General features: G+C 27.1%; 3 protein-coding genes across 5 annotated transcripts; 1 reads left to right on the top strand and 2 right to left on the bottom strand.

The window, feature by feature from the left end:
- Positions 1 to 273: 273 nt before the first annotated feature.
- On the bottom strand, positions 274 to 9,273 carry LOC132924476 (interferon-inducible double-stranded RNA-dependent protein kinase activator A homolog B-like). 3 transcript variants are annotated; one of them, XM_060988824.1, is made up of 6 exons: positions 9,107 to 9,273; positions 1,327 to 1,380; positions 1,084 to 1,262; positions 750 to 1,024; positions 590 to 677; positions 274 to 475 (listed from the first exon to the last, which is right to left on the bottom strand). In XM_060988824.1, exons 2-6 carry the CDS (start codon positions 1,365 to 1,367, stop codon positions 390 to 392), a joined length of 669 nt encoding a protein of 222 aa, XP_060844807.1. In that variant the 5' UTR covers positions 1,368 to 1,380; positions 9,107 to 9,273; the 3' UTR covers positions 274 to 389. The 3 variants fall into 3 exon arrangements, with proteins under 3 accessions (XP_060844807.1, XP_060844805.1, XP_060844806.1); XM_060988822.1 differs by having other exon boundaries at positions 274 to 529; positions 9,107 to 9,269; XM_060988823.1 differs by lacking the exon at positions 9,107 to 9,273 and adding an exon at positions 6,450 to 6,567 and having other exon boundaries at positions 274 to 529.
- Positions 9,274 to 9,599: 326 nt separating this feature from the next.
- On the top strand, positions 9,600 to 11,176 carry LOC132927470 (putative nuclease HARBI1). Its single transcript, XM_060992012.1, has 6 exons — positions 9,600 to 9,848; positions 9,934 to 10,130; positions 10,202 to 10,361; positions 10,422 to 10,566; positions 10,627 to 10,771; positions 10,957 to 11,176. Exons 1-6 carry the CDS (start codon positions 9,615 to 9,617, stop codon positions 11,174 to 11,176), a joined length of 1,101 nt encoding a protein of 366 aa, XP_060847995.1. The 5' UTR covers positions 9,600 to 9,614.
- Positions 11,177 to 11,473: 297 nt separating this feature from the next.
- LOC132923921 (uncharacterized) lies at positions 11,474 to 13,314 on the bottom strand. Its single transcript, XM_060987928.1, is given in 4 exon segments — positions 11,474 to 11,703; positions 12,157 to 12,333; positions 12,336 to 12,426; positions 13,123 to 13,314. Coding segments are annotated over 4 exon segments (690 nt in total).
- Between the last annotated feature and the right edge of the window lie 248 nt (positions 13,315 to 13,562).

The raw sequence follows: 13,562 nt of genomic DNA, 5'->3' as shown, positions 1-13,562 counted from the left end.
TTAGTTAATATAATAATTCTTTCATACTTACATGAAATCTGTTTTTCGGGCAGTCAGTATCTTCTATGTTTGCTGACTTTTCACATAGCAGAGGTCATTAATCCATACCATATTTTCATTAGTTGTCTCCATCATCCAATTCCTATCTTTATTTTTTAAATAAATAAACACTTCTTTAATACAAAATAAGTCATTAAAAAGAATAACGTAAAAAATCAAATAATAATTAGTCAAATTTCTTACATTAATTAAACTAAAAAATACATTAACAAATTGGATATATCAATTTATTGTGTGATAATTAATGACCACATTGTTCATAAAGTGTAATATAAAACATAGATATTAATAACTACAAAGTAGATACATAGTCATATTTTAACGTTAAATTACTGAATATTAAGTTTAGATTTGAAGTATGACAAAATAACATGAGCCGCAGATTCTTGAGCATCAGATACACTTTTTCCAGATCCTGAAATCACAATTACTGGAATTGTATTAACCTGCATCATAACTTCTACTTTACCTGAGAAAAAATGTAATAAAAATAAAATATCAACATTTTGTAATTTAATATATTGCATACCAGAATTGGAAGAGACTGTCAAACATTTTAAAGTAATATCTTCTATTTTTAAAATTGTATTCAAAGCATCAGAAGCTGTTGAGTTTTTCTAGATAATAATAATAATAAAATATTAATTAATAGCACTAAATAAGCTATATTATTCAAAATAATATGTTACCTTTATTTTTTGTAAATGTGTTGTTTTAGGTGCACCTGAATCAAAAAAAGAACTCAAATGAGTCACTGATTCATGAGATAAAGCTAATTTAGTATATTTAATGCCATGTGGAAGTTCATGGTGCTGTATCAAGCTTGGATCGTTATGAATTTCATCTTTATATTCATATTCATTTTTCCAAATTTGTTTAAAATCTTCTGATGTTAATTTTTCTATTTGCTTATACATTAGGTAAGCCGCTTGGTTTTTAGCTACTTGCTTAGATATGCCTGTGCCTGTTTTATAATTTGTTTTTAAATTTATATTTAAAATAATAAAAAATAAAAATATTTACCTGAGCATTTGTAAATTGATATGGAACACACAACTCTAAACTCTGCTTTGTGTTTCTTTAATTTTTCAACAGGAAAAGTGTAATTGGGAAATGGACAATGGCGGGCCATGCATAATTCCTGTAGGGAACCAACAGGATTTAATTCTAAACTGACCTCAGACTGTGAACTACTATCTTCTCTGAAAATAAAAATTATCTTTTTAACATGTCTATCTTACTTTACATTACATAAAGTTTACATACTTTACTGAGAACAGCAGAAAACCATTACTATTGGCACACATTTTAGAGTTTTCGCTGAAATAATAAATTTAACATTAGAGTAATTGATTTTAATTACAAATAAAATTCACTGACTAAATTAGAGAATTAAAAGAAATTTTAGGAAGTTGATGTCATTACAAAATATTGTGTCTTTGGAGTTTTTGCTGAAAACAAAATGTGAACTTCAAAAATATTTGTAGTTAATAATAATAATAATATATTTATTTAGCAAACAAACAAACAAAATAATATTTAAAACAATATATAGCAGGTTTGCAAGCGCATTAAATAAGCATAGGTATGCTTATAGACGGATGAGCTGGGTTCATGTTATGTGTATTATAAAAGTAAAACCAACATTTTGAGTAAATTATTGTTGACAAAAAAAAAAAAGACATAATATTATTGACATTTACAGCCATGATAAGATATGATATAGATATGTTTCTTATAATTGTTAAAGTTATCAAAATTAGCTAAGTTAATATTATATTTCCGTAGTAAATGAATACCTTTAATCATTGGGTTTTGTGTTCCAAAATTAGTATTATTATGTGGTACATTTAGATTACAGTTGTTTTTTATTCTAGCATTATAACAATGCAAAGGCTGAAATTGACTTATATTTACTTTAAACATATACAATAAAATCCCCCTTACATAAACTTGAACAATAGTTCCAACTTTCAACTCTGAATAAATTAAACAAGTAGGATATGATTTTGGTTTACCAAATACAATTTTAATCGATAAATTAATATTGCAATACCGTACGAGAAAACTGATTGCACAAGAGCTAAATAGATAACTTTTAGACTTCTAATCCAACATATTTTTGAACAATCGGAACTTATATAATAACTTTTTAAGAAGACTATTTACATAATAAATATGTTCAATAAATTTTAGTCTATGGTCAAATTTTACTCCAAGATATTTAATACAATAAACTCTATCTAAAGGTAAACACTCACAAAGATGATTTAAATTTTTACATTTATAAGAGTGCACACACGGGGAAAAATCAGTATCTTTAATATATGAACTATTCGTAATATTAAAGACAATACAGTTTACTCTCGATTATCCGCTGTCTTCCACGGAATCGTCTACATACCTATATGTATACAAAAAAATATATACGTATTGTATCTTTCCATTATAAATCATTATAGGTATGTTATTAAAAAAACTTCAATCACAAGTTAAAAAGAAGAGTTTTCAAACAAAGAAACAACAACTTGTGACTGATTTTTTTGCACATAAATAATTTATAATTTTTATTAATTTTTCATTATACATGTACATACATACATTCATTGTACATACATGTGTATCTTTTTTAATAATACATATGTAATAATAATTTTCAATTTCAATTTCCAATTTAGTTTTTATTATAAAATTTAATTTTGTGGATTATCCGCGGAATTCGTTTATCCGTGGATGTCCTGCCACCCTATTCCACGGATAATCGCGAGTAAACTGTATATTTAGATTTAGATAAATGTAGCTATAAATTATTATTATTACACCAGTCTTTAACTGCAGATAGACAGTTATTAGCTATTTTGTATAAATTTTCATAGTCATGACTTTTAATCAGAATAACTATATCGTCTGCATAACAAAACATTTCAGCATTAAGCTTTATATTTAAAAGTCCGTTTATGTATATGATAAATAAGACAGGGCCAAGTACTGTACCTTGAGGTACTGAGAAACAATTTGTCTTTACATCACTAAGTAATATGTTTTTTCTTACCTTTTGGGGTCTGTCAGAAATAAATGGTTTAATTAAATTTAGAGCATTGCCTCTTATACCGTTATATACTAGTTTTCTATTTAACAAAATATGATTTACACAGTCAAAATCTTTTTTAGATCGAGAAAAATGCCAAGAATTTTCAATTTTTTGTCTAAATTACTATGAATAAAATTAGAAGTTTTAGTTAAAGAATCAATAGTGGACATATTTGAGTGAAAACCAAATTGATGAAAAAAAATTATGTTTGTCCAAAAACGACATTAATCTTTGATTTGATACATTTCTCAAAATATACCTTTGAAACTGTTAAGAGTTAAAGCAATAGGTCTATAATTTGCGCATTGTTTTCAATCACCAGACTTAAACACTGGTATAATTATAGTATTTTTGTAGGTAAAAGGAAATTTTCCTGAACTAAACGATCTATTAAAAATAATTGACAATGGAAATGAGATAGAGTCAGCTGTTTTCTTTAAAATAAAGTTAGATAAACCGTTATTATAAAATGAGGATATATTGGGTATTTTCTTTATTAACCTAGAAATTTCAGGAAAATTAAACAAAATAGAATTATTAATATGACAGTTTTTGTTCATATTATTCCAATTTAGTTTTTCAAAGTTATTTGCCAACATTTGCATAATAATCATTAAATTAATTTATAATGTCAGTTTTATCAGTTAAAAAAGATTTAGTAGAACTACTTTCAATGTAATATATAGGAGTTTCCTCTTTTTTGGTTGAATATATATGTTGCTTCATTTATTAATTTCCATATATTTTTTATATTATTTTTAGATAAATAAAATAGATTTTTATAACATATACAACGAGATTTTCTGATTAATTAATTTAATTATTTCTCATATTTAATGTAGTGTTTTTTTAGTGTAAGATCAAAAGGCATTTTTGTTTTTTCAAGTATAATTAATGTCTATTATTAATTGAGACCAGAAGTCCATTTGTAATCCAAGCTTTATAATTTATGTGTTTTTTTAAATTTATTTTTGGATACAATATATTTTTTAGAGGAACTGATAACAAATACATTAATTTAAATATTGAATTTATCTATTAAGACATCAACATCACAGTCAAAAAGAAAGTTATACCAATTAAAGGATAATAATAATTTATTTAGGTAAGAAAAATTAATTTTAAGTTTTTTAGCATTATTAAGTGTATCATTAATCATTATCAGTATTACATTTTTCAATAAAATTATCATTATTGATACTAATATCTAAACTATAGTGATCTGTTATGTCAGTTTTAATAATATACAAGGATAAATTTGAGATATAATTTATAAAAATATGGTCTATACACGAGTTTAATACATCAGTTACTCTCGTAAAGTTATTAATGCATGAAAAAAAATTAAATGAGGCTAAGATATTTAAGTAATCAGAAATATCACCAGAATTATCCAATATATTGATATTCATATCACCACACAAAATAACCACAAAATTACCAGAAATATTAGACAAAAAATGGTCTAGAGTCTAGACTAACCAAAAAACTATTTATAGTAAGGAAGGGCGTTCTATATAAACCAATTAAATTAATTTAAATAATATTTTTTTTATCTACATTTAATTTAATTTAAATTGTTACTGTTACACTAAGATCTTATAATACATTTTAAATACATTTTATAGACTGACCTTATAATTATAATTAAATTAATAGTAATTCATATTGTATTACACTATTTTAGTTTTTTTTTTGAACTTACCTACTCCCAGTGAAGAGCTTTATTTTTAAGAGAGGTTTTTAATCATAAGTAAAATTAATTTGGATTTTTAATTTTTGTTATATGATGATATTATTATTATTGTTAAGAATTAATTATACTATTAGTATTACAGTAGGTTAATTTATTTTTTACTAAAAACATTGAAGATATTTATAAAATAAATTAAATTATAGTATTTAAATATTTTAATAATATATATTTATACCATAAGTGATAAGTCTATCGTCCATAATAAATATTATTGTAATTAACTTTTGAGTAATTATCACCTTATCGTAATACAGTGTACACAACATAGGTTCACAATATAGATAATAAGATAAATAATATTTTAAAATTCATCTAAACATTTTAAGAATGTCATTACTTTTTGTAAAATTCATAATATACATAAATTCTACAAATAATGTTTTGGATAAATTGGAATTATAACAAATATATGATAATAATTGATATTATAATATAATTTAAACGTAATAATACTAATAATATAATATTCAATATTCATCATTAAAATATAATTTCATTATAAACTTATAATGAAACTTTACTTTTTATTACATTTTCAAATCTTAAATATAACAACAATATTTTTTATGAATTTCGTAAAACAAAATAAATTGTTTGTTTTTGAGATTTTGACAAATTTTATCAAAATCTTAACTTAAAAGCCAATAAAAAAGTATTTTGACTATCGATTTTTGACATTTTTTAATTGAAAAATTAAATAAATTAACAAATTATGAGAAGCTTTATATTAAACTTTCAAGCATGTCCACTTGACGAATAATTTTAGACATTTCTAGAAAAAAAACTAAACTTTACTCGGTACTCGTCCAATATGCTATCTACCGGACGTTAGATGGCTTATATGGTATCTGCTATCTGCTATAAATATTGTATTATATATATAATATTTTATATTGTTTTTGAGTATGGAATGAAATATTTGACGGCCTTTTTTTTTACATCGATTATACATTGTTTTCAAAATATTACCTTCTTAATCACGTTTTTGAGTAGTTTTCAGAACTTCTTTCAACTCACCACCACAAATTGTTTGGTTTTTAGTTTAGGCACATGTCTGGTCAGTATTTTTGGTTAGTAACCACTTATTTTTAAAAAATTTGCGCACATCTCTTAATTTTAAATTATGTGTCGATATAAATAACTCATAGTTGACGGACTCATAATAATAATTAATAAATAAAAAAATTACAGTAAAATCATGATATTATAATCGACACGGCTCACAAACACACATAAATTTTTTTTTTTTGTATGAAGCCTATGATAAATTATAAAGAGGTACAAATATAATACAATTTTGGATTTCAATAAAAGCTTAATCTTAATTGTAAAATGATATATATGCATGATGATATATTATACTATAAGATTACGGTAGATAGCATATTGGACGAGTACCCAATCTGATCAAGTATTTACGGTTATTCGTTTAAGAGTTGCACGAAAAAAAATTGATTTAGTTGATTTAGTAGGATTTCCGTTCACCGGAGCGGTGAGTTTAGTATGAAAACAAACTATGAAACAATAAAATTAAAATATTACCTTTATTGCAAATGGAACGCGTAGTCGACTGTTTAGAAAATAGAAACACACCGAACAGTGAAAGTGAAAGTGCTGTATGATCGCGTATCGATACTATCGATTGTATTTTGATAACGTAAACGTCGTAAACAATTATCTATCTTATATTATAAAACGCGTGAGGTTTCGCCCGAAACCCACTTGAGTGCGCTTGCTGTACTCGCCGCAGTTCCTAAAACGGAAAAAAGAATGCGCTCCGGTCGTTATAGCCGCTTATCAAAAATTATCAAAAACGCGTTGGACAACTGTACGATTATTACGATTATTATAATATTACCCGCTTTTCTACCTGATTTTATAGCGTTTTCCGAGTTTTCCCGTGTTCGCGTGATTTACGATATTTTATATTGGCGATATATTAGGGATTGGGCGTGAGAAAAAAGTCGTTTAATACGTATATATAATAATATAATAAATATAAATAATGAATAAAATACACATCGGGATATTTCAGATATTTACAAATATATTTTAAAGTAAATCAACGAGAATGTCTGTGTGTGTGTAATGAAATACGAATTAAACGAGTACAACGCGAATTCGGTGACGGTTCGGAAACGGTTTAAGTGCTCGAGATTTGACGTCGGTTTACAACTCAAACTGTAGTCGATAGGATTAGGCGTTAGGATAGGATAGGATTTAGGCAGGTGTAACGAGTTCGAAACCCGCTCCGGCGACGGTCCCGGCGGCGCTTTGATTAACAGTGCGAGTCATTTTTTGCATTTTTTTTTCCAATGTTTTTTTAATTTTTATATGATTTTGCCGGCGACGTCGGTATATTTTTTTTATTACTCGACTAATAAAAAGCAGTATTTCAACATTTATGTACTATTTTTTTTTTTTTTTGAATATTGCGAGTGTTAAATATACGTGTTTTGGTATCAGCTTTGTTATTATGTTTTTTGTAATAGTACTTATCGACTACCACCGAGTATGTTATATTATATTATTTATAGTATATATTATATAATATGTAAACACAATATGTGTAGTGTGTACGTATGGAATATTTATTAAAGTCATATAGATCGGGTATGCACACTAATATTTAATTACAACCTGATGTAATAAATGTATTGTGGATTATTTCACTTATAATAACTCATAATGCTCACATCGTCCGCGATCCGACGCAGTCGGATTGCCTACCTGAGGGGTTTGGTAACACTTAAAGTATATTCAATTTTTAGCAAATAAAAAATTCAGATTTCATAATTTGCGCCCACATAGTCTGCCATTCGACGCAGTAAATAGGACGTAGATGGGACGTTATAACACTTCGTTCGACTTAAACTTTTTCCCCTACTATACGACATCAGACTTTCGACGTCAGGAGGTATAACAATCCGCCGTAGGCGGATTGCCCAGCACAGATATCGATTTGCATCGAATGAGGACTGATAGCTAGACACTCTATTACCATTTTTCGTACTTATTTATTCTTTATATATATTCAAAAAAGAACCGGGCATGCGACAAGACACGGTATTACACCGGTTAACGACTGATAGCTAGACACTTAGTTACCATTTTTCAAACTTATTTAGTTGTGTATAAATCAATTTTCCCAAAAGATATGACGTTCGACATAAATTTTGTCCCCTACTATACAACATCAGACTTTCGACGTCAGGAGGTATAACAATCCGCCGTAGGCGGATTGCCCAGCACAGATATCGATTTGCATCGAGTGAGGACTGATAGCTAGACACTCTATTACCATTTTTCGTACTTATTTATTTTTTATACTTTCAAAAAAGAACCGGGCAAGCCTCGAGTTGAACTATATATGTGACCGATTTCTAGACACCCGACTACCATTTCCAACCGAATTTCCCTAGGACCGATTTTCACTCGACCCCCTCGAAGGCGCCGGAGGCGGCTTCCACAAGCCGGGAATCGAGGCATATATATATAATAATAATTTAATAAACAATATTATTATCGACGCCACGAACGTCTTATCAATTCCCGACAACAACCGCCTTATCATCATTCATCCCGATAGAAGACTCGCAGTACTACCAATCAGCGACAGGTCTTCCTTTTTTGAAAACTTTCCACTTTCAAGCTCTTCCATCCGTCCTGGGGTATTCACTTACAGCGAGTTTCACTCAAAGCGAGTTTCACTCACAGCGAGGCACACTCACACCGAGGCACACCCGCAGCTAGTCTATTAATAAAATGTATCTAATCGGCGACCCTCAAACGCTTCTTTGAAAAACATGGGTCCACAGACAACCAAAATACCAAATCACTAAGAATTCGATAAATATTTAAATCGAAGAATTCTAGTTGTAAATGTTATAATACCATTAATACCTATATTAAATGAAATAAGAACGACAATGGAGAAAGTATTGATAAAATTATTAATTAATTAAAAAGTATAAAATTAAAGAATACCTATACCGCAAAAGCAACAAAAAAAAACTCAAAATATGCATTTATTTGCAAAATAAAATTACAAAATTAGTTTATTGTTTACATAAAACGTTTTGTTCATTACTTTGCTATTTTCGTGATTGTGCAGAACAATTATTATGCAAATTCTACAAATGCTCTAGTCACGACCAATCGTTTCGTCGAAATCATAATAATTATAATTTTTTACTTACCTACGCACGATTCACCAATGCCGAGTCATTACTACGCGAGTCACTTCCACGACCAGACATGATCGGTCGGTTATTATTATACGGATTACACCAGAGAACACGATACGTAGAAACTTGTACGTCTCCCTTTCATACACCGAACCACGACGTATAGAGAAGATAAGGCGATAACACTTGGCTTTGCCAGGGGGCCGATTCTTGAAAACGTGACATAGTTTATCGAAGGTGACTAACGTATTTGTCGCAGGAAATACTGATATTGGTATTCTTGAAAAGTGATAAGATTTTATCGATTAAAAATGGCCCGACTATTAATCTACTGTAATTAAAGCAGTGACAAAATTTAATCGACTGATTATGATAACATAATTTATCATTATTTAGCTAATGTCATTATGCATTTAATATTTATGTACCCATACTTCATAATATTTATTCCTTCTAGTTTAAAATTTATTACTTAATGCTTAATACTTAATAGTCATTACTTTATTAGTGATTAACAAAAATGGACAACATGTACCTTAATTTTTTAATTTTAAATAATATTGAACATCAAGAGAACGCAATACAGAATGTTAGGGTAGTAAAAGAAAAAACGATGGATCCATTTTTGTTGTTGGACAGATTATTTGTTAAAAGTTTTAGATTGACTAAATATCTTGCCAATATTTTAATAAACATGTTAAGACCACTTATTGAAGATACTGACCTTTCATCGGCCATTGATTTAAAAACAAAAGTTAATATAATATCATACCACTTTGCACTTTTATCAAAAAAAGTTGTAAGTTTATATTTTTCATTATCATTACTATTCATCATAGGTACTCGTTACATTACATTTTTTTGGCACTGGGTCATATCAAACACCAATGGGCCATAGTCGTTTTACTGCTTTATCTCAATCATCTGTATCTCGATGCATATCCGATGTTGTAAATGCCCTCAATGATCCTACAGTTTTCAACTTTTGGGTTAAGTTTCCATCAAGTGTTTACGAGCTTGAACAAGTTCGAAAAAAGTATATATAAAAAAATAACCTTACCATCATATCTTCGTTTTTTTTCTTTTTAATATTTTTGATATTTTTAGATTTTATACTCACACAGGATTTCCAGGAATTATTGGTTGCATTGATTGCACTTATGTGGCAATAGTTCCACCTTCTTCAAATTTAAATTTAATAGAAAACCAACATCCTGAGCACATTTATGTAAATCGTAAATGCTACCACTCTATAAATGTCCAACTAGTAAATATTACATTTTAAATTATGATTTTGGATAATATGCTTAATTACACAATGTTGTAGATTTGTGACTCAGATTTAAAAATTCTAAATGTGAACGCATTGTTTCCTGGTAGCACACATGATGCTCATATTTGGAAAAATTCTAATGTCTTACCATTACTACAAGATCTTTATGCAAAGGGTTTTAATAATATTTACTTATTGGGTAAATTAATTATAAATAAAGTTCAAAGAAACATTAAAATTTTAAAATATCTTTAACTAGGGGATTCGGGATACCCATTACGTCCATGGCTACTAACTCCCATATCAAATCCAACTAATGAAGCTGAGGAATATTTTAATAAGCAACAAATGTCCGCTAGATCTAAAATAGAACGATGTAATGGAGTTCTAAAGGGACGTTTTAGGTAAATATTAAAAACATTTAAGAATAATTAAAATAAAATAAAACAGAATATACTTCCGAATATTTTTAATTTAAAATAAACTAAAAAAAATATGAGGAAAATGTCCTCATTAAAAATTTGGTATGTAAAAAATATATCCAGACTTGGATAAAATACTTAAATACTTTTTTATTCCCAATTCATAGATGTCTTATTAAAGATCAAACTTTGCATTACAAACCAGAAAAGGCAACAAAAATAATAAATGCATGTGTGGTTCTTCATAATTTATGTATAACTTACAATGTACCTGAATTTGTGGATGGTGAAAATTTATCAGATTTTGGCATGTATCAAACTCCACTGGGAGTTGCAGAAGACAATGATGTCAACTTAAGAAATAGAGATTTAATGATGGGAAGATGACAAAGAGAGAGAATTATTCAACTTATACAAAATAGAAATATTAGGGAAGAACTATAATACTATATACTTTATAAACATTTTAAATTGATTACACAACATACTTTAACAATGTATATATTTTAAAGTTAAAATGAATCAGTCTTTGATTATAATAAGTTTAAACTGAGATTACATTATTAATACATATTAAAAAAACATAACATAATTAATACCTAATTGTTTTTTACTTTTTGTAGTTAGTTAATGATTTAAAAAAAAAAACTTAATTTATTAAATTAAGTCTTAGTGTCAGACTAATTACATAATTTTATTATTTTGAATGTATGTTTCTAAAAGTGTGTGGATGTTGCCAAGGATCTGATTGTTTTGTTTCATTAGCATCAATTTTTCATCATAGTAATTTGATTTAATTTTTAATTTTTGAGTTGCAATGTCAATCATACTCTGAGCAGCGTTGTTGCTGTCTGATAATCTTTCAGAAGCAGTTTGTTTTTTCTTAGGTTCATAGTGTTCAAAGTTCATGCGCTCTTAAAAAAAATATTATTATTAATTAGTAAATGGTTAAATAAAAATGTATTAATTATAAATTACCAATATTGTGTAGACTAGATAATAACATTAAATAAATATAATATTAAATTAGCTTTAAAGTATTTACTCGATTTAGGTACACTTTTTAGTTGTACTTTTTCTGGTTCAGTTTCTATAAGTAGTGGTTTTGTCAATTCAACAGTGTCATCATGTACTATAAAACAAAAATTGATTAATAGTGAATATAAATAATAATTATTATTAATAAACTTACCAAAAGTGTAACTATTTTCAATAAGTACTACACAATTATCAATGTCAATTTGGAAGTCTTCCAACCCATAATCTATAAATTATACCACAATCAAAGCACTTCTTAAATTATTTTCATATAAATGCATACCTATTAATTAATCAGCTAATAAAATTAAATAATATTTTACCAGTACTACTTGTTTTTTCTTTTTCATTATCATCAACATTATAATATGAACAAGTAGATATTTGTGATTGGTCCATAGGTTTGTCATAATTGAATGTAACATCAGACTCAAAGGAATTTAAATGACCACTTATAGCAACTTGGCTCATTAATGGAATTGTATCTAATTGAGCCTCTGACAAACCAAATTACTAGGAGGTCCTCCTCCAGTTCCTTGGATGTGTTTTTTAATTGCTGCAGCCTTAGTTTTTGCAGTTGTTCTTGTGTCTTGCCAAGCCTAAAAAAAGAATATATACAATTTCTACTTTCAGAAGGAGTGCATTTAGAAAATCAAGTTATAGCTTTTTAAAATGTCATTAATTAGAAAGTAATTTAAACTAATGTATACAAAAAAAAAAAAATGTGTAAATATTATTATTCTTTATTTTTTAAATATTAAAACATGGTATTAATGTATTTAAAATAATACAAATATCTTATGTTATGATTTTTAAGGCTCAGCTTGTAAGTAATGGTTTAAATTGTTGGCTTATAATACATTTTAATTTAATTAGTCTAAGAAATGCAATGCAAAGCATAGCAAATTGTTTGTTGTGAATCCATTTAGGTAATCCATTTGTGTATTATTATCACAATGAATTATTATAATTTAAAAATATTAATATTACCTAGTGAACCTCTTAGCTTTTTATTTTAAAGTAAGTAATGAACATTTAAAAAAATAATAGTATTTTGTATGAAAACTCAAAAACATAAGACCTAGTAATTACTTATGTTGCATTAAGTTTAAATTACTTTAAATTTTTCATCATATATCTATGACTTTTGTAGTAGGTTATTTATTACACTATTTTACAGTATTTATTTTAAGAAAATAGATTAAATCTTCTTCGGTCACTCTTAAAATATGTGGAAAATGTTCTATCACTTGATTAGGGATTTTATATTTTTCAATTTCTTAAATAAAAATTACCTTTTTCCATTTTTCCCATGATTTTTCAGCGCTGGGTAATGAATTTAATTCATTTGCAATATCTTCCCATCTTGCTTTGGCAATTTGTTTGGTAAAGTTGGCAGAAAATTTGCCAGAATTCAGTCTCGGGTTATTGGACATAAGTTCAACCAACGTTTTCATCTGATTTTTGGTTGGTCTTGATTTTGCCATTATGTGGTTATTATTTTAAATAAAAATAAGTAAAATTCTAAAATATATAACACTAAATAGTAAATACTAAATAACAATCACATATTCACATTTTGACGTAAACCTACATTGTACTTTTCAGTTTTCACTTTCAGTAAAATAATAGTAGGTACATAATACATACTACATAGTTTTAATTATAGAATATAAATTTAATGTAAACAATAACAGTAGAATTATTAGATATTTGAGGTTAAAATTGATTAGTT

Source organism: Rhopalosiphum padi, chromosome 3 (genome assembly GCF_020882245.1).
Source record: "Rhopalosiphum padi isolate XX-2018 chromosome 3, ASM2088224v1, whole genome shotgun sequence".
NCBI lineage: Eukaryota > Metazoa > Arthropoda > Insecta > Hemiptera > Aphididae > Rhopalosiphum > Rhopalosiphum padi.
The sequence above is the reverse complement of the archived record's forward strand: the minus strand, read 5'-3'. Positions and strand labels throughout refer to the sequence as shown.

Excerpts from the sequence above, each read along its gene's own strand:
- LOC132927470 (XM_060992012.1), top strand. The coding sequence starts at position 9,615 with ATGGACAACATGTACCTTAATTTTTTAATTTTAAATAATATTGAACAT. Across the intron at positions 9,849-9,933 it reads CCATTGATTTAAAAACAAAA|GTACTCGTTACATTACATTT; the intron begins GTTAATATAATA and ends TATTCATCATAG. Across the intron at positions 10,131-10,201 it reads CTTGAACAAGTTCGAAAAAA|ATTTTATACTCACACAGGAT; the intron begins GTATATATAAAA and ends TGATATTTTTAG.
- LOC132924476 (XM_060988822.1), bottom strand. The coding sequence starts at position 1,367 with ATGTGTGCCAATAGTAATGGTTTTCTGCTGTTCTCAGTAAA. Across the intron at positions 1,025-1,083 it reads ATCAATTTACAAATGCTCAG|GCACAGGCATATCTAAGCAA; the intron begins GTAAATATTTTT and ends ATTATAAAACAG. Across the intron at positions 530-589 it reads GACAGTCTCTTCCAATTCTG|GTAAAGTAGAAGTTATGATG; the intron begins GTATGCAATATA and ends ATTTTTTCTCAG.